Here is a 26,096-nt window from a genome sequence, read left to right as displayed (position 1 = left end):
GAGACCTAGTTTATAAAGGGGGAAATTCAGGCAGTTATTCAAATAGAGTGAAAATTATCTCAGGAAAATGAAAGAGCACGTCAATTAACAATAACACTTCAGGTGGAAAAACGTATACAATCAGCAGTCAATAAGCACCACTTTACTTGACCTATTATACAAATTGCACTGAAGTCAATGTCAAGAATGGCTAGATTTAGTGGTAAAACATATTGGAACTAACAAAATTACATTGGGTAACTGGGAAATGGATAGTAAAGCTGCATCAACACAGTTTATCTCTGGAAATTAGAACAGTTTTGGTGCTTTTTCATAATATAATTCTTCATTCCCACCCTCTTTTTTTTCATTCAGTCATTCAGTCTTCAATTCAGCAAATCCTTTTCAGAAACTGTGAGTACTCTTTTTTTAAAAAGTGTGTAGACAACTAAGATATTTATATAATGCATTTATTCCAACAGATCCTAAAACCTGGATTTATCTCTAGTGATTTGCAGGGATTCATACCTGAGAGCATGAATCAGTGTGCTACAGCTGCTCCCTAGAGAAGTGAATTGCTAGCCTAGGTCATTGTTTCATTTCTGTCTTTGTCCTGTGGCAAGAACACATAACACCCCTACCTTACAAACCTTTTGGATAAGGGCATTAGTTATAATTCCTTCAGTCAAGCAAGGAAAAGTGGTTTGCCTATATTCTTTCAGTTTAACTTCTAATAAAATATTTATCTTAATACAACCCTAAAGTTATGCAGGGAGCACTCAGACTCAAATCTAAGATTATTTGTTTTAGGACAAATTGACATATATTTTAAACTCACATTAACTTTGTAACCAGGACATGTAAAGAGATCTTTGCATCTTTTTTTTAGAATTAATGGAATTACACTTTCTGAGTGTATGTGGTAGGTCAGATTGAAAATTTCTACCAATACTGCTCTATAGAAAAGTCTGTGTGCTATTGAAAAAAAAAAGAGGTATGAGAGATAGCATGTGAAGTTTCAGCTCTATGGCAATGTGTGAAGGTATCAGCCAGAGCGGTGATGGTTCCAGCATCCACCTGATGCCCAGCAATGCATCCCCCCACTTGTCTTGCACAGGGGTCATGCAGGCAAGTGAGTTGGTAAAGCTGTCATTTAGGATTTAGACGTGGCTGCAGGTAAGCCTGGTTTGCCAGGTTAGTGTTCTGACATATCAGCTCCCCAAGTTGATACCCAGTGCAAGCAGCGTGCCAGCATGAGGGAGGAGCCAGACTGGAGATGCAATAATTTAGATTTTCTGAAGTTTTCATGGAGCTGTGCTCTGAATGGCTCCATGAAAGGTGGCTAATATCTAGACTTAGGAGTATCTTCAGCGGGCCACTTGTAGTGGTGGCATTCTGCATCTTCCTTCAGTCCTTTCTGACCTCAAATAAGTTGTTGCCACTTCTGCTATCCCTCATCTCTCCTAACTGTACTGTGTCAGCTTGCCTAAGGAGATGGGGATCACTCACTCCAAAACCATTGCCACAACAGAGCGGGTCACTGCCATCACATCTGATTTCAACCAAGAAGCAGCAATAAGCTACAAATAATTTAATTGTTTATGTTTCAGCATATTTTTTTTTTTTTTTAATTTGAAGGTTGATACGGCAAGTCGGGTTGATTGAAAGACACATCCTTACTGAAAAATGTCAAATAGCCACCAAAGGGAGATACAAGAGTTTCACACCTCATTGAAGCAAAATGTTATTTGCTAACCAGCTAAGTATTCAAGGAAACTTCCAGGTACAGAAAGAAGCTTTATTCTAATAAAGCTTCACTTACTCTCCTGGGTCATATGTTCTGCGAGTTTCAAGGAAAAGATTAAATGCATCTAGACCTCCTAGAAGTTATGAAAGATGAGAGTGGCTCTAGCATGTAAGGTAGTACACTAAGAGATAGGAACATTCACAAAATGTAAAACCCTGACAAGCACCTTTTTCAGAGGGAAGGAGAAAGCTAGTTAAAGATGGGAATTGACATATAGTTACAGCATAAATAGAGTAAAAGTAGTTTTTCTTTATTCTTAGTTAACATTATTTGTACGTGTTGTCATTTTTTTATATTCTGAATGAATGCTCTTACAGACTCAACCTAATTTCAGACAAGAGAAATTTGGAGGAGCTGCGCAAAAGTACTCTTCACTGAGTAATCTTCATAAGTGATCTAAATTTGTGGGAAGTATTGAAAACTGAAGAGTCATGATTATTGGAATTCTAAGATGTTATGGCATCTAGGCTTCCCATCTCTATGACAAAGTGTTTCTCAAGAAATCTGGATGCCTGGCATGCCACAGGTTTTTCTCAACTATCTTTATGACTATCAGGCAAATTGCTGTCCTTGAACTCCTCAAATGCTATGTCTGCCACAACCTGCTTCACCGGGACAAGCGTCCTTGGGAGTTACCCAAACTGCAGAGAGAGGTTTTGACTTACAAACTGCAAGCTGGTTGCCTCAGATCCATGGGCTACAGCTACTAAAGCACTGGTTCCAGTAGAGGTCCTGAAGCTGTGTCTTCACATGACTGATTCAGAGTACGCATAAATACACACCAACGTTTAACACAGTCAGTTGAGAAATGTTTTGTCAAACTTTTTCATCTGGTCTAGCTGAGACCATTCTTGCCAATTTATGCTATTTTAATCCTTTCTGACCATCGATGTTTAAGAAGGCACAATACAAAGTTTCTACCAGTTTCTCGAATAACAGTTTGAATAACAAGGCACATTAATCTTATATGTTAAACTATTAAGAATTTTTAAGTTTTTCAAGCGTACAAGCATGGAAAATGTAGGCCTAATAAGACTTTATCACAAGTGCCCCTGGTAAGGCATTTGGGATGAGTTACAGTGTAGGTGTGCTTTATAATCCTGAAAAATTCTAATAAATTTGTTTATGACCTAAAAAGGAAAGCAAAAATATGATTTCTATTAATTTAAAGAATTTGGTTGTTTGCTGTAAGGTATTTTTTTGTCAGTTATTAAATGTTAAGTCAAGCTATTTTGATACCAAATATTTTTATGTAGTATTTACAAGGTTAAGCTATAACACTGTGACCTTAATGATGCTCTTAGTGAAAGTTTGATGTAAATGTGAATGAACGTGGATTTATATAGCTAATAAGAATGTAAATCTCAAACTATTAATCCATGTGGTTAAAAATTAACATGTAAAGTAGATAAAATGAGATATGGATATCTTTTGAACTTTTGAACTTTTCCTCAGAAAGTTTTATACTACTCTGCAACTATTCAACCTAGCTACTTTACATGTAAATAAGAGAAAGTAAAAACTTTGAAGGAAAAAAAAAAAAAAAAAACAAAACAGAGGGTTGAATTTAATAATAGAAGCTGTTCTCCCTGTTGATTCTGCCCTTTTTTTGATTAAATAAAATTGTGACTCAATAATAATTCTAACATCTCTGTAAATTGTTACAGAATAAACCAGTGTTATATTAGGGGCAAGTCAGCACACATACATAGATTTTCCAGTACAAAAATCTCAGAAAATGGAGTCAGGGTAAGGTTTATCTTGCTTCATAAAGCATGTGTGTTGCAAAACTTGCCCAAAGCTAAGTCTTGTTAAATAACATTTTCGTGGATATGTGAAACAAGACAGACAATCACACCCACCAGCTGACTGAGGGCTGATCAGGTCTTTCTTGTAATTTGTGCACACAAGCATATTAATGTTTATGTACATGTTAGAAGGAATTGTCTAGTAGAAGTGCTAACAAAGTCCACAATTTCTACTTTGGCTGGTAAAAGAGAAGTGCTATTCCAGTCTGTCTTTTCCTGTTCTGTTTGTTCTGTGCTGTGTAGAATCTGGAAGAAGCATACGGATGTGGGGGGAAAAAAATAAGTTCTTTTTAATTAAAGGTAGAATTTATGCTTTAAGGTAAAAAGTTACTAGTGGAAGAACTGAGCTCACACATTTCTTTGATCTTTTGTCTCTAAGTGAAGTTACCGATATGCAGCAATTCAACACATGAAAAAAACCTCTGAATAAATTATTTGATCTTTTACAAAAGATAACTTATTTTTAATTCAAAAGATGGCATCAGAACTACCTCAGCATCAAACCCTGTCAATATAGCACTGGAGTAATATTTGACCTGCAGTCAAACTTGCTGGCTTTGTGAAATCAAGGCTTGTGTTTCATGACATCGCCATCCATGACCCCTCTATTTAAAGACTGTAATTTGAGAAGCCTGAGCCATTACAACTGCTTGGAATATTCTGATTCATCTTGTTTTAATACCACAGGTGACACTGAGGTAGAAAGGGAGGCAATTATCCTTAAAATATCTATCACTATGCAAGAAAACAAGCATTTTTTTTCTCATATTTTATCTCCAGTCAGAGAACACTCAATTTTAAAAAGAAATGCCTAAATAAATTACCAAATTTCTATATTTCTTTCAGAAAAAAAACAGAGATTTAACTTTCTGAATGAGACACCTTCTTCTGGGAGACAGGTAGGATCTAACTATCACTGAAGTCCTACAGACTTCACTGTGTTCTGCAACTGCAGAACTGTTCTATGCAACAAAACTGTAACCTGACTAGCCACTGATAGAGCTGATGCCTATGGAAAGGAGACTGACTTCTCTATAAATTAGCTCAGTAACTTCCTTTTGCTATCAAACTAATAATTTGATTTGGCTGCCTGTTGTATTAATTTTCTGATCGAGTCATTTGAACTTCTTGAGTTATTGATTCAAATTTAATGATAACATTAACTTGATGTTTACATTGTTTAAACATAATTAGCTCAAAGAAAGTTTAGTAAATTTGCATAATAAAAAGCTTACTGAAGATAAATTTTTTTCTCATGTCTTCATATGAAACTGAGTATTCTGTCAAACCACAATAGTGTCAAAAGTCTAAAAGTAGAGAGAGCTTCAGTTAAAAATACTGTAAATGACACATTTTTGCTTACTAGCTACTATCTAGTCTTGTTATTCTGGCAAAAAACAAATGTCAGCTCCATTACCCATTTCTGTTCCTAATCAAAACAGCTCTGAAAGCTGGTTAAACATTTCATTTAGAAACAGATAAAAGTTCTGATAATTTTAATTTCTTTCACACTGAATCCTTGACAGTTTTATTTTTCATTTAAGATTTGTAAATGGAATGGAGGGGCATTTTTTGCCATAGTCTTATCCATGTTTTCACTATTAGTCTTGTGAAGACATGAAGCAATCCAAGATCTCCAGATAAGTAAACTGACTAACTAAAAACACAAATTAGAGACAGAAATTATTTTTTGTTTATATGAGAACAGTATTTCTTTTCAGTTAGGTAAATGAATGGGAACAACAAAATCAGAAGGAATTAATTGCCTGAAGTGACATGTGCTCATTGTCAGACTTTATATTCTATTTGGTCTTTCTAAACAGGGACATGATTTTTAAAACAGTTATATTCCAGATGAGCAATATACTAAAGGCAGAAGTATCCAAGAGGGCTCAGAGTCAGATACATGCATTAGAAAGACATGAAAATATGGTATCTATTAAAGCATAAAAGGACTTCACTTGACTTGCATGACTTTTTGTATCAAGCATGCTACAGCAGTCTTTTGATTCTAATATGAAACTATAGTAAGGATCATTGCACTAATGCATGAGGATTTGTGATAATGTTGCAGAAATTTTACTGTCAAAACTGAACTGCAGTGTAATGACTTTTGTTATCATGGTTTCTAATAACTATTCAGCATGAATTGACCCTACATATGTTTTACTGCAATAATATGTCTGTTATCCAGAAAGTAAAAAAAAAACGAAACAGAAATCAATAGGCTCCCTTCCCCCAAACTCATATTATAATGTGGCCACCTGAAGATAGCAGATCAAGAATACAAGAATGAATAATTTGCTTACATTTTAAAGCAATTATAATTTGCACAGAGATTGTTTTTAAGTAAAAGTTACGTGAACAAAAGAAATTATCAAAGTTCTGTAAGACTATGACACTTGCAGTGTTAAGGACAGATTCAAATAAATAGATTCTTAACTTATAATGTCATATCATATCTCCATATTCAGGAATCAACTCTAACTTCATTATAAGAAAAAATGGCAATATCTACAGTACAACCATTGACACATTAGTACAATACATTGGAAGTATCAAATTTTGCTCCTGGAAAAGATATTCTAACACTGTTTGGTACATAAAGAAAGATATGGTAAATAATTAGGTTTGTTTTTAAAGCATAATTATATTCCTGGTGCTAATACGTTAGCACATTGAGATTTCCAGAAGAAACTGCTGTTATATTTGTGCAGGGCAGAAGCTGTATTAGGCAAGATTTTGTTACTGAAATTCTACCACATAAAGACCAACCTACAAATCTTTTACACACAAGATTTTGCCACACCAAAATACACATGTAAAAACTAATAGTCTATCAACATTATATATATATATATATATATATATGAAAAAAAAATCTAACTATCCTCAAAAGAAAATATTTATAAAAAATATTAAGTACTAAATAGAACGTATTTTTATTCCAATGTCATCTAGAAAAGATGGAAATGTATGATTCATGTTATAATGAAGGTAGCATATCCAACATGACATATGTCATTGATCAGTAGAAGATATATAAATATATGGGAAAGCAAATTAAAGAATATCTTTGTGGATGGAAGTGTTTTTTTCAGAGAGTAAACTATTAAGAAAAACAAATTCAGAATAAGTTTATCTCCAGAAAAAGAACTATAGGGAAATAATTTTCTTGTCCAGAGTGATATCTGACTGCACTGATATTTGATCAAATTAAACGTTAGGATAAATATAAATGTTTTATGGTAGTGATTAAATATCTAATAAAGTATCTTTGCAGACAGAAATATATTTTATTTTTTGTTAATGAAACTAAATATTATCTATTTATGGTCTAATGAGCCACTATCAAAAAACATGATACTTTTTAAAAATCAAAAATTAATTAGGTAAGCAAAACATTATCTCAAAGTTATTTAGCTATTACATCTCTACAGTCATCTGAAATCTCTACAAAATACCATCTAGAGATAGGATTGCAAATGAACATTAGCAGACTCTAAAGTTTTGGCACAGAATAAGAATATGGTTTAAAAACCTTTAAATGCTTGAATATGATTTTTAAAAAATACTAAGTCAAAGGAACATTAGGGTAGCTCAGAATTTTTGAAATATCTGCATTTAGGAACTTAGTTTTCAGACACACTAGGATGAATATCCCCCTTTGAGCTTAACTTGCTTGTTTTTCATAACACAAAAGCCAAAGTCTCAAAGAGAAAAAGTTACCAACATCTAGAAAATGTCAGCAGGAGAGTGAATTCTCTTCTCATCCATCTCTTATCTGTAGTAGGAGGAAAACACTCATCTCCTCCCAAGATCATGCCTTTGCATTCCCTATGCAGAAGAAAGTATTACAGTTCTTAAGGGCATAAGCCCTCTATTCAGTAATGTACATCCCCTCCACTCAGTAAGTTCACCTTCCTCAGTGCAAAGAAGCTTACTAAGTCATGATAAAACACTTAATGTTACCAAAGCATTATTTCACCCGTCATAAAGATGATAGTTTTCTGAGGCTGAACAGAGCAGCTACTGAGGAGCCCAAGGCAAACCTACTTCAATAGTTAGAGAAGTTACCATATCTAGTTAAAATTATGAAAAAAAAAAAAAAAAAAAAAAAAAAAAAGAAAATAGCAAATTGCCTTTTACATTAATATTTGTAAAAATTGGCTTATAATTCTGAGTAATTATATATATATAGGGAAGAAAGTTCTCAGGATTTAGGGAAGTTGAACGTACTTTCTTCTTATATGTTCATGTCATTGTGATGCATATATATAGCACAACAACTAGAAAAATCATTACTTTGACACTCCTCCAGAACTGATTTTCTGTTGCATTTGTAATTCGTTTACTAGGAAAAACTTAAGAAGAAAATATAGTTTCTTTTAATAGGAGCTGTAGATAATCAACACATTTTTTTTTCTTTTTATGATAATTCCTAAATACTTTATGTGATAAGTGTAGAAACATTTTGTTTCAATAGTCAGACTAGTTATTCATTTAACAAAATGAAAGTTATCAAAAAGGAAATCAGACTAAGTTGTCTCTGTAATCCTCAAATTAGTACTGTGAATAGAATTTCTCTTCTTTATGCACATACCATTGCTGAATGGCACATAGGACTGTCCGAAGTGCTAAACATTGTCATTGCTAATTTCTACCACAAGCTAGGTATATATATTTGTAATGCTAATTACACTCTCCTATAGAATAGCAACATACTCATAACCATTTTTTTCATAAAAAAAATTTTAAAAAGCCAAACAAATTATTATATAGCACTGCTGATGAAACTAGATTCTGTTGGTATTGCACTGCTATTTTGTTGTATTTTACTATGTTTATTTTATTGTATTCAAATTGAGAAGGAAAAAAGCAATAATATATGCCAACTCATTTGCAATTTTCTTTGCTTCCAGACTACATCATTGAGATGCATGATAATATCATCCATACTATGTCCAGAAGAGGTAAACTGTAGAGCGGGAAATCTGTTTCACAAATATTACCAAGAACTATTAAATTCTGAGAATGTAGAAGACAGGTATTTTTACATCCAGCAAAATAAAAGGCCCAGATGATAACCTAAAATAGATATATCTGTCTGTAGAGAGGCTTGAAGAGAATATGCCCTAATTCTGCATTCAGATAAAAATACTTTAAATTCCTTCTATAATCCAGTCTTTTTAAGAAAACATTTCAATACTTATTGCATTGCCTCTGCTATCATATCACCAGAACACAATTGACACACACTTGGTGAAGAAAGATAGGCAATAATTTCTTCTACCTTTTATGTTTTAAATATCTAATTTGTTCTCCAAATATGGTTATCCCTAAGAACATATGAATTAAAAACAGCTTCGTTCTTGAAATACAGAAGAGCTAAGTAGTTAACAATAATATTTTGGAAGGGAGGGACTTTCTTATTTATATTTGTCAGGAACAAAGTGAATAAACTGAATTTTAAAATTAGAGATTAACTGAGGTGGTATATGCAGAAATGAACAATGGATGAAGATATGGGTATAAGACATAAAATGGATTAATAAGAGTAAAGTACTAGCAAATGATCTGAATTTCATATCTATTTTACTTATTTGAAGACTTCTACACTGTACTTTTAGAAGATGGACTAAATTATCAATATATCAGGACCCAGTTTCTGCATAAATAACCTGAGTTAATAAAGATCCTTAGCTGAAATTATTGATGTGAACTTAAGATCTGTGAGCATGATGACTTAAATGCTTACTAATTTTCAGAAATAAGACATGAAAGACATTAAATTAAAAAAAAATAAGTCTTTCTTTTAAAATGTGACTAATTAAGTCAATAAAACATTAAACCTGGCCACTATACCTCTCTCATGGAAGTTCATCAAACCAGATTTTACCTTTTTTATTTTCATTTGACTGTTTTCTAAGTTAAAGGCTTACAGAGTCTGACTGTAGATGTCATAAACCTCACAATTTCCAGAAAAAGTGTTTTATGGAGAAGTTATATGTAGTGGTAAGGTATATTTTAATTACTGCATAATATATCTATATACAAAAATAAATACATTTCAGTTGCAAAAGTGGAATTCATGAATAATGAATTTTGAATGCCTTACATGAACTGCTCATTAAAAATAAAATAAAAAAAAAAAAAAAAACAAACAAACAACAATACAAGCAAGCAAAAAAATGAAAAGATGAAAAGTGTGAAATAGCCAAGAAGAAAATAAGAATTCAGGTGTCAGGTATTACTAGTAAGTATTCTATCATTATTACGTAGCTGCTATTAAGTAGCTGCATTGATTAAATGAATTTTAGAGATGAGATAAATTAATTGGATGAGTGATATTTGCACTTTACCTGCTGATGATCTCTAACGGCACTTTCCATCCTGATTCTATTGTCATAGAGTTCTATGAGTTCTTCTCTACTGTTTAAGTAGTAGTTCTGAAAGATTTGATGTTCCTGAGCTAACCACAAATTTTCTTTAATGAGTTGCTCCAGAGCAGCCTAGAGAGGAAAGTAATTGATTACAGTTACTGCGAAATACTTTTCTAAAAAATAAAGTCATAGGCCACTTCCACAATTTCCCTGACTCATTCACTTATGAACATCTGCAAAATACAGACGACAAGATTATGGTCTCAGTGAAACAAATGGAAAAACTGCAAATGAATTTAAAGCGATTAGGATTTTGCTGAATATATTTATATTAAAGTAAGTGCTATTAATAAATTATTTGTATAGAAAATGATGTTGTAAATGTCTATTAAAACTACTACAAAGAACACATCCTCTACCTTACTACGTAAGACCTTTCTGCATAAAAAATATCTTAATTTCCACAGAATACAGATTCTTCACCCATATTTTACTTTTCCAAACACTTGTTTTCCAAATTATTTGTAAAACTGACACAATGCAATACTCATATATTTTCTTAATAATTTTCATGTTTCAAATTTGATTAATCTGATTTTAAAGACTAATATAGTGTTTGACTCATCATTTGCTACTAGGTGAAGTTGAAGTTGTTTGGAATGTATGCTTCTATAGTAAGAAAAATTTACATTCCTTTAAATCTGATTATAACTGAACTTCCCATGTCTATAATGCATGATCTTGCAACAAGTCATATAATTTTCTAAGGTATTTTATATAGGTTACAAAGATATAATATGATTTATTTTAAAATTGATTTTTGAAAAGTAATTCTATTTTAATTTTCATTATTTTTCCATTAAAAACAATAGGGGAAAGGTGAGCACAGGTAGACTTTTACCCATAGAATCAGTTCTTGAAATTTCAGAGACTTTTGACATTCAGAATTTCTTTTTGTTTCATCACTGTAAAAGAGGATGGCTGATTTCCACATTTCAAAATATTTCTTCAAATACATTTTAAATGTACAATTTTAAAATAAACTTTTAAAACATCTTGGCCAGTGATGACAGTGCTATCCATTAAAGAGAATAGATGCACAGAAAACCACCAATAAGCAAGCCTGAAACTTATTAAATTTACATATGTTGTTGTTGGTTGTGTTTGGGAGGTGTTTCTGTTAAAAGCACATGTACGTTATGGAGTGGAGGAGAATTTACAATTATGAGAGTGTGTAGAAACCTGGTCCAACTAATTAAGCACAAATGTCCATGCCTTAATCTAAGGCAATACTTTAAAGTCTTCCATTTAGACAGCTATAGCCTAAAAGCATTTAAAGGTAGAAGAGTCCACTTAAGAGTCTGGTTTATACAAGAGTATTATATGCAATCTCATGCGTAGAACCATGTGAGCCCTTGCAGAAAAGCAGAGGTAGCAGAACAGCTAGAGCATCCGGAGCAAATGTCACCATCTTCTGCTCCCTGGATGAAGCCTGTCAATCCATCAGGAGCGAGGGCAGCCCTCTGGCTGACTGTCTGAAATTGTGAGTGAAATGTTAGTTACCACAGCAGGTGAGAAACAACCACCTGTCCTAGTAGTTGTCTCACCAAAACCCAAAGAAAGGAATTTTAAATAATTTTGGGTTTAGTTTTGAGAGAAAAATAGTGCAAGTTATTCTGTATACCTCTCTGCTTCTCTCCTTCAATGGAATACTGTTCAAGTCAAAAGATGCGTGTCTGAGGCAGAAAAAATACGTTTTTGATCATAAAGGAACTTAGATTACTTTTCCCATATTCAACCCACCACTTATATGTGACTTCTAAAAGAATCAGACACTGATGCTTCCACTCAAGTTCTCTTTGGAAGGGCAATATAAATACATGTTGGGAACATTTCTGAAACAACAAACATTTTAGCCATATATTATAGCTACAAGTTTGCTCAGAACCCAGGAAGGCTAGGGAACTTTGGTAAAATTAAAACCTTGCTTTATATCTCCTGTGTCTCTAAAAAAATCTTGTGAATTAGTGGACTAATAAAGTCTTAAGTTCTTCTGGGGTCACAGTGCATAATATTGAAGAATCCATATGTTTTCTGAATCTGTTCCCAAGTGGGTAATTTAGTGTCTCACCTTTAAAAGACAAAACTATCCAAGGGAAATAGCAGCATGCCTGAACAGGTTCCTAGCCATCCCTTGGAGCTACTTGAATTTTGGGAGTTCCCAAGACAGTTAGCATATTAACAATTATTTTAGTCATTTTTCCATGCAGTGTCTTTAATAAAGATATATCTGCTTTTGTATTTGTATTTATACATAATTTCTGAAAACTTTGGCTAGAAGCTGGTCATGGTTATGTAACTAAATCTAAAAAAAATCTTCCTGTACAGAACTGTCACACTGTCACATCCCCCCGATGGGACACATGATCTGCATCACTAAAATACTAAAATGTTATGTCTTTCAGAAATCTCAAAATTATAAAAAAAAGCTGTAGAATTTAGTGAAGATGTGAGTATCTCCTTTATTAATCATCGGGTAGAGGTAAAACCTGTTTTTCAGGCTGATACCTTCCTTACAAACAGACAATGCTTGATGTTAATGTTTTAACGTTCAATATCTACAAACATGTTTTCAGCATCACAGTACTTTCACATATGTAAGGAATATCGGAAAATGACAGAAAAGCCTGCTTGTAGAATATGAATATCAATATAGTAATATTCACCAATATAGGTACCTGACTACGAAATAAGTGAAGTCCTACTTTTTTTTGTATAATTTAAGATGGTCTAGACATTGTGACAAAGAATAACAACATATTCAATAAAAGACAATAGCCTTCTCCATGTTTTGTAAGACTCAGTGGCTATGTCTATATAACCAGTTATACTAGTTGCCCAGTACCAAAAATTGCTTCATCACATAGCTTATGTCAGCTGAGACAGATAAAGTGAAATGGTTCTTTTTCTCTAATTCACTCCTCTGAAAGATGAGCTGAGATTCAGAAAGTAAAAAGCATATATCCTTTAAATACCTGACTGTCACTCATTGACATTTCTACAGGGGATTTCCCAGAATGTAGACAAGAAAAAAAAGTCTTAAAGAGCATTCTATCTTCATGAAAGAGAAGAATGATCAAATTGGGAACAAACTTGGCATGCCAGATTATAAAATATACCTCTTTCTCCTGTTGTAGGAAAACAGGGATATTAATTTTCAAACTGATTGTAAGATATTTAAGTAGATAATCCTGACATTTGTTTTATCTCAAACTTCTTAATTTGTAGACTCACAAACTGATAAAAAGCACCACAGTTCATGTGCTTGTTCTTTTGCTCCTCAGCAAAACATGAAATCAGAGACTTATGGTACATCAGTTTTTGTCTGCAGGTATGTTCGATTTCTTCAAATATTGTGGAAATTACATCTGAAATATGGGAAGAAGTTTTCTACATTTTTACATTCAAATGAAGTTACATTCTTCAGTGGAAAAAAAAAAAAAAAAAAAAGTAGTATAATTCAGTGGGATTTCTTGAAAGTTCTTACCTGAGATGAAACTTGAGTCGTAGAGAAATCAAGTGAAACTAGCAAAGGCCATATTAAAAATAAATGAAAGAAGATATTTCTTTGCACTATGTGTAGTTATAATGCATGTATTCTTATGACTATCAAAAACGTAGAGATTTAAAAGGGACATAAAATTTATAGGAGGAAAAATCCACTGAAGTTTATTAAATATTTAAAAAGTATTGGAGCTCAAGAGTTCGGAAAGCTGGGTGATTATTCTGGGGAAGTATTACAACGTTTGCTCTGTTGTTATGCTCTACCTGGACATCTGGTAGTAGAGGTCGAATACACGGCTAGAGGAAATTTCCACCTCATTCAGCACATATGCTTTTTTTTTGATCTTTATATTCTCTTATTCAGCACAGCATCTTAAGAAGTATCTCTCTTTTCCTGGAAGAGCAACAATTCTTTGTGTTTGCTGAACACATTTGAAGTGCAGTTCCTATCTGCTATAATACAAATTCATACTGAGATAATAAAATACGTGGAAGAAAGAAAAAATAAAACCATCAAAAGCCCTCCTCAAAACTATCAACAAGTTGTTAACACAACAGCTGCTGAACTAGACAGTAGGAAAGCAGATGCAAAGCCATGCAATAAAATGATGAATTATCATTCCAGTATCTCAGGCCATATAGAATTTCTTATAATGACTAGACTTCAGTCCTTTTAGGTTGCAAACAGAGATCACCGCTAACCTAGCCATGACTGTTACAGACAAGCAAGGGATACCTGGACCTGGAGCCTGCAGCACATAGAAAATGTGTTTCATTTTATTCTTCCATCCTTTTATGTATACTAATACCATTCATTTTGTGTTGCAAGGGATCCAAGAATTATTTTATACTTCCTTGTCTGTGTGACAAAAGTTTGTAAAGGAGTGTAGACACAAATGTTAGGATCAATGACTTTGTCCACATAATGATATACCTATAAACATGATATAAATCCCTGTGGTTTACAGGGTCAATCAGCATTTCGAACAGTCAGTCTGACAGCAGTGTTTTATTCAAAAGATAAGAACAATTGATTTTGACAATCAGGTGCATCAGCACAATAAACTAATTATTAAAGGATCTATATTAATTGGCTATACTACTTAAACTTGATGTTGTGAGGAATTAAATTGGTTTCTCCAGGCAGGAATGACTGTTTCTTTTGTAGGCATAAAGTATCTTGTTCATAATATGAAGAGCAAAACAAGAAATAACTTATCTTAAAATTACCGTGCGGATGTGCATCTGCTCTTCCCACTCTATAGAGCTTCCCCAGAGGAGGTTAGCAATGTTTTTCCAGTAGCGTCTGTTACACATCATATATGTCCCTTCCCAGGGCATAAAGAGCATGGTGATACTCAGTGCCACAAAGTCATTGTAATAGAGTTGACAAGACCTGCAGCTACAGGAAAGAAACTTACTGCAAAGCAAGCATGAGGTGTTGGGGATTTTCCCCCATCTGAGGATCGATTGATGCAACTAATGCCTATTAGCAAAGTTTGGGCTCTACAAGTCACAGAAGCTACAACATCATTTGAGTTGATATAACCACTGACTCTCTTTATTTGGGATCTTCTGTTGATGCTGTCACCAGCATTTGATGGTTGGTAATTTATGCACCAAGGATAACACAACTACTCAGTAAATTTCTAGAATTGCAATCCCGTTAAGGTACAGAGTAGAAACAGTTGAGATCTGCTCGAACAAGCTCTAACATGAGTCAAGGGATCTACATTGCTGTTATTATATACTGATCTAATGCAGATTTTGGTAGTCTCTGAGCTGAAATAGGCCTTCCCCTGTACCCACAGCCAAAGAAAAAGCCCCATGTAACCTGGAGTTACTGAAACTAACTCTTCATCTGAAAGATATTACCTTTTTACATCTGTGACATGAATTTTTGCTTTATTATGTTTGGGAGGAATTTTAGAAAATGCACACTTAGGTATATACACAGAATGAGAGAGGGAATTGAGAGATCATATTTTTGAATAATTTGCTAGAGATTATTTGGAACAAATAAATTACTCTTTCAGTAGGAACGTGGTGTAAAATGTTCTCTAATGGATTGCTTTTTCCTATCTGCAAACTAAAGTAACAATAACTACAAGTAGCCTTTCACTGATAACACAACACTCCAAATGGCAGTTTTAACAGTTTCTTAAAAAAAAAAGTTTTAATTCTTATAAGGACCCAAGTGCAGAACTAATATGGGGAATAAAACCAGATATGCATGAAATGTTTCGGAGAAAATTTCTGTGGATGGCAAGTTATACAAATTATAAATGCTACTAAAATAATAATGAAAAAAAAAAAGCTACTAAAATAATAAAGCTACTAAAAAAAATCAGCAAATATAAGCACAGACATATCTGCTTTAACATTAGAAGTATTCCAAAATAAATAGTATATAATCCTTTTGGTGTCACAATTCTTCATGTCAGCCAAAGCTGAAAAATATTTTTGTTTTTTCAAATACAGTCTTTTATATGTATGGAGTATTCTTGACTTCTCCAAAGTTATTTTTGGCACATGAACTAAATTGTATTGACACTAAAAAGAGACCATGGTTGTAGAATAAGATCTGAATGCTCTAAGATTATTTTTTGTTGATGTACCCTTAAACCAGGATTACATTGGTGCAGAAGATATAAAAAAATAAAAGGATGCAAAAAGTACTAGAAACATTTAAGTTTATCTGACTTCAACTTATTTAGAGCCCTGGAAATATAGTAAAGGCATAAATGTTGGAGAAATCGAAGGATTTATCATTCTAAAGGCCTGAATTTGTGAAAGAGAGACCAGCTGCAAGGCCAGGAAACAGTCCACTCTATGGGGTATGCAGTGAGACTGATTTTTCAAATGTGAAAGAAAGAAATAATTATCTGGTTGGAGTCTCTCCCATGAACATGTCTACCTCCAAATTGTGATGCAGAGAATCAGAAGCATATGTGCAGTCTACCTGATGATGACCTGCTACTACTGACAGAATTCTGGGGACTCAGCCTGTGATCAAAACAACTATAAAAGAACTATAAATGGCTCTGGTTAAATAGTAGTGTATTAAACTGATTATTTTTTATGAAACGTTTGAACAGACCTTACAACTGATTAAGCATTTTTAGTCCTATCTTTATCTGCATTCAAGAAACTGATTACAGCGAGGAAACTTTTACTGCGTGAAGTCCAATTTCTCTGAAAGTCAAGAAGTGGATGTTCTGGAATTCTTATTCTAACAGTTTCAATGAAACTTCAGAGATTTTTGCATGTGCTCCAGTGTCAGGTCTGTCAACAGCTACATTCAAAGAAGTTTTGAACTAGAACTAGTTGCCCTTCAGAAAAGAAAACTTTAGAATCTATCTCCCGTCTATCAAAAGATTGAAATGTTTGTCCCTGCTTGGGTGAATAGAAATGTACCTTAACAGCGCCGCTTGATAATTAACTAGTGTTGTTGTGCATAGCAGACAAATACATTTTTCTTATTGAAAGAATCAAGGATGGGAGAGCTTTCTCTAGGGCTAAAATTTTGCCTCTATTTCAATTTTGTCAACAGTCATGATCACCAGTGTTCAGAAGGAGAAAAGCAGTATTCAAGATCTTTAGAAAGTGACTGGATATTTTTGGCTTTCATGTTGAAAACAAAATTTGGCACTGCTTATACATGTTAAGCATGTATACACAAATTCAAGGGACATGCAGGAGACTGGAAAGTTCCTGAGCCCTGAACCAATATGTGCTCAATCTCCAAGTCTTGGTAATTCTTTTCAGTAGCTCCCCCCCAAAAATGTAAAGTTGTCTTGGGAAGCACACTGAAGAATTGAAGAAAATGAACTGACAAAGACAGATCTTCATGACGTCTGGTGCCACAGTTGTGTTAGGGTGCAGTACTGATTTGCTGGAAGCAACTTGGATATGTCATATAAGTGAGTCACGGTCCTTTTCTTTCTTGATATCATGGAAACAGATTGGCATCAAATCACTGAACTGGAATTACAAGCATGACGTCTTCAGGCAGTAGGGGTCACTGACTCCACCAGTGGTGTCAGGAAAAGAGCTTCAGAAGGCATAAGAGCAAATTAGTGACTCCACAGAAGTGAAAAATAAACAAGTATTAAAGCAAGAAGAACACAAGTGAAAGTTCAAAGACAAAAAGAAATTGAATAAATAACACTGCTGTTGCAGAAAATGTGAATGACTACAGACTATAAAACAAAGGGAACAGCAAACATATCTTGGATTTGATGCTAACTGTGGAAAAGTGTAACTTTAAGAGATTTTATTACAAGTTAATTGGAAACAATTGTTATGATATACAATGCCAGTAAATCAGGGATTGATTGAAGAGGATCTCATCAGATCCATTGGTTCTGAATGCTAATGAAAGAAAACATCAATCACTCAAAGACCAGAAAAGATAAAAAGCAAATTCTTTAGAGCTATGCAATTGGTAGCAAAATGCCTCTATATCACAACAGATGCTTACATTTATTTGAAAAATACATTTGCTTTAAAACCAACATTTGTGTTTATGGAGAATAATGTGGAAACAAGAAATATAAAAATGTTCCAAAGTGTGTTGCATACTCTAAAAATTTAACACTGACTCTAGGTTCATTGTTGCAGACTTTTCCATACAGAAAGTTTTATCTCAGGCAAAGTAAAAGCTACTTGTTTGGAATAATGTTAACCTATAAATATAATGGAATGCAATTCAGTATCAAAACTCAGGTTAAAGTTGATATAAGTATAAAAAAATATTTTGAAATTACATAGAATTAAGAACTTCTCCATTCCTACATTCTCCTCCATACCTTAAGTTTATATGCTTTGTCTGAAAAGAAAAAAAAAAAGAGTTTATGATTTCATTATTGGTTTCTGCATAACATAGTTTTAGACTGTTAAACACAAACTTATTTTCCTATTATTGCATCATTAATTTTTCTTCTATATCATCACAGTTTGATTATATATACCTGTCAATATTTTTAGATCATATTCTGAGAAAGAACTTCACTTGCAATGCTATTCTAGAAAAAATGAAACTGCATGGGAATGTCCATTTATTTATTTCATTATGACCACTTAAAGATTTATAAAGGCTCTTAATATCTTATATATTAGGGATGGACAATTTTGCATCACTAGGGGAAAAGGCTAATTACTCACAGTAAGGTCATTAGATACACACTTTCTTTTTGTCATTACCAAGACTAATATTTTTGCATTAATGGCACTATGCAGAGTAGATGAAGCAAATAAATAATAAACCTCCTTATTCAGATGCTAATGCAAACCCAAATGTTCTTTCAATTGTACAATTGTAAAAATTAAAGTGAGAAAGGTATAAAAAAAGGTAACAGTAATATTCAACACAATATCTATTACCTACACATAACTTCCATATGACTACAGTGCCTCCAAAGTGACAGAAAGGTGCAAATAAAGAGATTCATGGGATAATTGTGCCTACTTTTTATTGAATTCATTGGAAATTTAAGAATCTTTTGGTGCTTCATTAAATGAAATATGGAAAATATACTGGATTTTACAGAATAATATATTTTATTTTGACAAATCCTGTAGCCAAGCATAAAAATATTAGCATTCAATTCTGGCTTTGCAAATTCATCCATTTTCATTTCCACACAGTTAGAGGGATCAGCTTTCAGACTTTGCATGCAGAAGTTTCTATAATTATTTGAAAAATTAATACTACTAGCTAATCCCTCGATGGCAATCAACACTGATATTTTGTTGTAAAATAATGTTCTAAATTAAATTTTGTAGAAATGTATTTTGGCTTATCTCAGTTATGTACTTCAGTACATTGACAAGTCATTTGCCTTCCACGAACTTTGCCAGAGATAATGCACATGACTGACACCCAGTAGTCTTCTTAGCTGAAAATTTTTTTGAGCACTGCATTTTTTGTAGTCATGTCCATTCAAACATTTGTAATAAAAATTCAGTTTCTGAATTTTAGTATATAAAACTCCCCTAGGATCTTCTGTATAGGTATATAGTGTGATCCTAATGATGGTTGCTCCCAGAATTCTGAAATCCAGTAACCGATGCTGGAGAACTGTTGACCTATTTACTTTGATTACTTCTATAGGCAATAATAAGATAATTAAGAAGAACAGACTTAATTTTGCCCTTTAAAGCAGTTACTGAAATATTTATAATGAATAAACTTCCTTAAAAGATTTTTTTAATCTTTTACAATTAAGAAAACCTCACTTTCATTTCAAGAGGGAGCAGATAAAAATCTGTTCTCCTTATTTTTTCTAGCTTTTTAAATAACAGAGAATGCATCTTCACCTCTCTATTCCAATTAGAATAAACTGTTTTAAAGTTTTGAAAAGGGCAGTCTAGAAAGCTTTTACTGAACAAAAGTAAACATATAATAAGAAATTGAACAACCCCCTTTTTTTATTTTTTTAATGGACAGTTTTTAAAGTAATTACTTTTTGTGTCAACTCTATCACCTTTTTCAATAAAAACCTCAGAAGTATCCTGTACCCTTAAATATCAAGGAATTTAAATTTAGAATAGAATGGAATACCAGAACCTTAGTTATTCAGTTAGAACAGATCTGCATTCTAGGTAAAATAAATCAATAAGAGCATAGTTCATTTCTCTGTCAATGTAATATTGTGGTTTGCACCTCAGGCTCTCTCTACCATATTAAAATCTTGCTAACAGGAAACCTGAGTTACCTTATTACATTATTCTCATTTCCTGATCCTACAGAGAGTCCTTGGCAGAAATTTCTTGTTTATGAAACAGAGAGATTAGGAGTTTTCAGTTGTCCTTTTTAGGGTGAAATCTAAGATCTGTCTTTTTATGCAAACCTTCCCTGCCTAAAACCTACAACAAAAATGTTATGATGGCCCCAACATATAAACAGCACAAATATTGCATTACACACAGATCAGACAGCAAGATGTGCAAAGTGCCAAGAAACAAGACATGACGTGATTGGGAATCCAAAAAAAAAAAGAGAATCCAACAGGTTTTGAGTCGAGTCGCTGTATGCTGGAGACTGCCTGCCTTCAGTGTAAGAATGTTGAGGTCAGTGTGGAGGGGTTAACTTCTAGAAACAGAGGATATAATAAGGGGACCAATGCCCTTAAATTATCTGCACATGCATATTGTCCACAGTGCAGTGCAATGCTAAATTAAAGGTATCAAGGATTTCCCTATTTGATAACATCAAACCCAAGACAGAACATGGCCAATCTCCACGAAAAATAATCTTCCCAAACACTCCTGTCATTGGCCACTACATGTAAAGACAACATTTAGTGGAGAAAAAGGAGCCAAGAAATACCAACACTGGAGAACAAACACTAGGATGGAGAAGATTATAACAACTTCAGCTGGATGTTCACTGTATAGCATATGTCACCATTTAAATGAAGCCTCAGAGAAGACAAACCTCAAATCATAAACGGTCTCATAAAATCTAGTGCAGTAACTGTGTAAAATGAAAATATAATAATAGTTTATGTAAATTGCAACATTTTATGCAAACTATTTACATGGGATTGTTAAAGAATTAATAGTTAGGCTTCTTTATTAAACACTCATTTTAAAAAAACTGGTAATGCTCAGAAAATAAATATACTTTCCCACATAATGGTAAAAGTATATTCACTGGAACTTTTCAAATCAGAATAACATTTTACAGTAACTTTTATAAACAAACAAGGACAACTTTGGCAAATATTTTAAACTGAGTGTAGCTATTTTTCCTCATTAGAATTTCACAGAATCCTACTAGTTCAACAGATGTATGAAATCTGACATTTTCTGTGTAAAACAGGAAATATGGGTATGTAATATATCCTCTAAACAAACAACTATAACATGCATACAGACACAGATCTACATTTTTATCCATGTACTTATTTCACCAAACAGCAGTTCAGAAAGTATTTAAGTAATGAGATATTTTTTATTATTGTTTCTCCAGATAATGTATGTTATAATTTAAAATATGTTATATTTATAATATATTATGGAAAGCATTCCTATAATAAATATCCTATTCAAGCTAATAGCCATTGGGCTTCAGGATATATTAATGTGTAATAATGATATAATAGTCATTCTAAAGAAATCTGTTTTTCTAATACCAAAGTCTCTGTTTTTCTGCAGTTGTTTTGGTTTTTAGTATTATTCATTCATTTCAGAACCGTCATTTTGTATAGTAATGGTACAGTAGCTGTACTTGTTCTACATAAAAATGGTGACGGTCTAATTTGCTCATTGTTGTAGTTTCAAATGTAGTTAACATGACTGAAGTCACAGGCATGGCCACTGAGAAAGAAACTACGCTCCTGTGTTTTGGACAAACCAAAATTGAGTTTTATGAATGTCAACCTAAACCCACAAACCATCATGTTCTACAAATAATCTCAGAACCAAAACCAGGATAAAAACCAGCAACTATCAACAAGTAAAGCTTTTTGAGAAATACCTGCTAAATGTACTTTTACCCTTGTCTGTGTATGGATGCACTGTCACTTATGACTAAAGATTTCTTTCTTAATATCACTAGAACATGGTCAGCACATAAATGGGCAAAGCAAAGGGAGACACATACAATGTCATTTCCTCTTCTACTACAGAATCCCAACAAAAAAAAAAAGGCGATTGTTCAAGGATAGGAAAGGAAGGCTATAAGGATGAGAATAATTTATATGTGGATTACAAAACCTGAAGAACTTCAGTGATCAGAAAGTGGTACCTTTTTCTATCTTTGAGTGATGTACGTATTCATAATGTGAATGCTCCAAGCAGTAAGTTCCCATATCCACAATCATCACAGGAGCAGTTGCTGAGTTCTTGAAGCAAATAGAATCACTCTATCACATGCTGCATTAGCTTTGAGTCTTCCTCAGTATTACTGCAGTCGTTGATAAGAATATAGATAAAGCTTCGGGAGACATGAAGAATGGAGGCATTTTTTAGCAAAGCCACTGATACAGCTTCAGCTCTGATGGGCACATTCCAGTGACAGCAAAAGGCTGTATTTGGGTGGTTTCACAAAACGTCTTGACATATTTCATATTCAGTTTATTAATTCATGCAGAGAAGGCCATGTTCACATCAGCAATTAATATGAAACACTTTGTGCGCCATGTTAAGAATTTAGTTTTCCTAGTACAAAAGCAAAGAATTACCTAGGTGTCAAAATGGAAAACACTCTCAGTTTACAGTTATAGAAAAGTAAATAGAAATACTGACTGTGTCTAAAGTGAAAGTCAGGAACCAAGAAAAAGGGTAGGATGGCTAGTTCCTATCTGAAAAGAACATCATCTGTGGTAGATGAGTCATAAAGGTCTGGAGCATTTATGTCCTCATTCTTTATCAGGGAACTGTCACACATGACTCCAGCAGCAGCTAGACTTTGCTGACTTTGAAAAAACTATTTTTCTACATGCCAGGGGGAAAAGAATTTACTGTCATGTTCTGTAATACTATAATAAACATTAGGATATTAATTCATATTGTACCTGAGTGCTTTCATCTGTGGGTTCAAGCTCAAGATAGACATGTTTGTCTCAGTTCCTCAGCTATCAAAACAGAAAGATTTTCCTCTGTCCCTCAATCAAGATAATTGAAAAGAATCTCTTGTTCCACACTGGATCAGGACCAGAGCAAGATCTGCTTCTCTGGTCTCTTTACAAACCCAATAACCTTTACCAAGATGCCGACCCATCTTGTTGCTCCTCTTGGATATTAGATGCTCCTGTTCCTCTCTCTGGACAAAAGGTTGATCATCAAAATATTAGATTGCTCAGTACTACAATGCAGTTCTTTCAAAGTTTTTTTTTAATGGTGAATGGTCAAAATCTGATGTCATCTCCCTCCCACGAGAGAGGAGGTCTCAGTGCAGTACATTATCTATAATAACTGGAGGGTAATGGATTTCCGGTATTTGACTACATAACAACTGATGCCAGAGGATACAGGCATTGAACATTTCTGATGCTCATGGAATGATGATCATTACCAGACTGTGCTAAAAGTCAAAGAAAAGTGCTAAAATATATCTAAGGAATAAACTAAATTTCGCATGACTTTTCTGTGGACAACAATTTAGACACATGGGTTACTATGTTCCTATCTTAGAGAACATAATTTCTACTATATGTTGATACTGTGCAAATGTATAAGAAAAATGTGTTATGTTTTATATCCATATCATATCAAAACAATGGCATGGCAAAAATTTAATAACAAAATTATAAACTATATGTTCATTGTTTTCAGAACAGCTAAAGAGTTGTCTAATTGTCTAATGGCTTATTCCTCACATGCCACTGAAAGTCCACTAATTTGTTATAGTTCTATCTACACTACCTGATGAAGATGACATACTCAGCTTCTCTATTTTCAAACGCTTTCTCACTGTTCTCTTACCTTTTAATTTAACCATTGAAAATACACCCATATTGGTTTTGCTCTGCAATTCAGTGGGATCATTTCAGTTCATTTTATGTGAATTTCAGAGAAAGGACAGCAATTATTTGTAATTCACAGAGTATATTGTCTTTGAAACACCTGGGAGATCACTGCATGTCTGGAACTTACAAGGAACACTTAATGCATAACATTACTTAACATAGTATCACATAAAAATCCCTGTATGTCACTTGTCCCCAGTTCTTTTCCAATAACACTTGAGGAAAACAGCTACCTTTGAAGTAAGAGAGTAAGAGCGATTAAGAAAATCTAAAAGCCATATACTCATAAATACTACTACAGGCAGATAACATCCTTGTCTCCCCAAACTCCTTCCGCTTTTGAAAGATCAACTAGTATCAAATATCCTCTGCAAGACAGTAGCATAGCACTTTCTTTAGCAGTACATATATGTTACAAGTTTTGCGTAAATCATACTACTCTACTGTCAGGTGTAGAACATACCAAGAACACAACGTATTGATCTTCTGAATTTAGAGAAGGTGCCATAAAGTTTTCTAATACCAGCATTTCTGCAAGATTTTAGGAAACTTACTACAATTCGTGATCTGTTTGCACAATGCTTAATTGTCCTCTCATTAGCAACAAATCATTCAAAGACATATGCAGATAATTCTGATCAATTCCAGCGTGACTTTATAACCCTTTTAAAACCTACAACTGCTCATAGTATATGATGAAATGCAAAGAAAAATAAAACTGTGAAGATGAAGTTCAGTTCTTATTTTAGCATATATTTCATGAGATCATAAGACTTTCTCACCTTTATGGAAAACTATAAAGGAATAGAATGGCAAAGGACTTCTGTGCAATGAAAGAGAAAAGATGGCATTATCTACAGGTTTTTCCAGTTATTACCACAACATTTTTGCTGCATTACCAATAAACTGAAGATTTTGGTGTTAAGAACTCTCTCTGCAACAAGTAAGTATTATGTTTCCATTCCATTTTTCAAACAGGAATCAAATCACAATTCAATTAATTTTTACACGTTATGTACAGTTGAGAAGATAACCTGCTTAAGTGGCTGTCCAACGCCTTAGTCATAAAACTAGACTGACAGAGGCTACATATTGACGTGGATCACAGCAAAGAAGCTAGATCTAAGCATTTCATCCATGTTGAATTTTAGGAGACACATTGAACATGGTATTTCACCTCACCTGTGAGTAGCTCCAGCATCATGTATTTTGCATTGCATCATTTCTTCCTCTAAAGTCTCACATATTAGTAAACTGAGATCTGTGAATCCATGCTAAATATTTATGGTACAGATAACTGAAACAGATAATACAACAGAAGCAAAATATTGTCTTTCATGTTTTTTTAGTTCATACCTCATCACGATTGGCCACATGTAAATAGTTACTAGTTTAGATTGGTTAGCCTCTATAGGTGCCTATTATATAAATTGAAACACACTATACAAAACAGTTGTAATATAAAGCTTCTCATTCCACAATGATAATAAAAAGAACTACAATAGGACAATTAAGTAAACCTAATCTTTTCTAGCCCTCAGCAAAAAGTGTAAGAAATATCATGTCTACCTCACAGAAGGCCTTATACATATGCAATGTTATATCATTCATGCATTATACATCTCTTCACTTGGGGTACTTAACTAATCCTATTGAGCCAGAAAAATTTTAAAAACCCCATATATATAAACGTTAACTGAATAATATATTTTCTGAGCTTTGTAACTGCTAATCCCAAGCACATGTCACACTTTAATGTGGTTACATGCCAACTCTGCTCATTCCTTTAGTATCAGTCCAATAGTTATGCACAAGAAGGGTGTTGGGGGCATTGTATTCCTGTAGGAGTTTTCTTTTAGATGAGATATAAATGGAAGGTCCTACCCCAACTGGTCATTAGCAATCCCAGGGAACTCTTCATAAGAGTAGGTGTGTTAACTTCAGTCTCCTGGACAAATTTCAGCTCAGGTAATTACATTCAGCCTACCTAATTTCCCACTGCAATTACAAATACAGAGAGATCCTTAATTTCCAGTCCCAAGCCACTGTGCAGTGTTGAATAGTTGCCATGTTGCAC

At 33.5% G+C, this 26,096-nt stretch overlaps 1 protein-coding gene across 1 annotated transcript in view; it reads right to left on the bottom strand.

Moving 5' to 3' along the window:
- CCDC178 (coiled-coil domain containing 178) overlaps positions 1 to 26,096 on the bottom strand; it is a 176,615-nt gene that overhangs the window by 48,635 nt on the left and 101,884 nt on the right. The window contains exon 17 of the mRNA XM_042798097.1: positions 9,957 to 10,106. Coding sequence (XP_042654031.1) covers positions 9,957 to 10,106 — 150 coding nt within the window. The remainder of the gene's footprint in view (positions 1 to 9,956; positions 10,107 to 26,096) is intronic.

The sequence above is a fragment of the Tyto alba genome, unplaced genomic scaffold (genome assembly GCF_018691265.1).
Source record: "Tyto alba isolate M040663 unplaced genomic scaffold, T.alba_DEE_v4.0 Super-Scaffold_27, whole genome shotgun sequence".
Classification (NCBI taxonomy): domain Eukaryota; kingdom Metazoa; phylum Chordata; class Aves; order Strigiformes; family Tytonidae; genus Tyto; species Tyto alba.
Note: the sequence above shows the minus strand (reverse complement) of the source record. Positions and strands in the feature narration are given on the sequence as shown.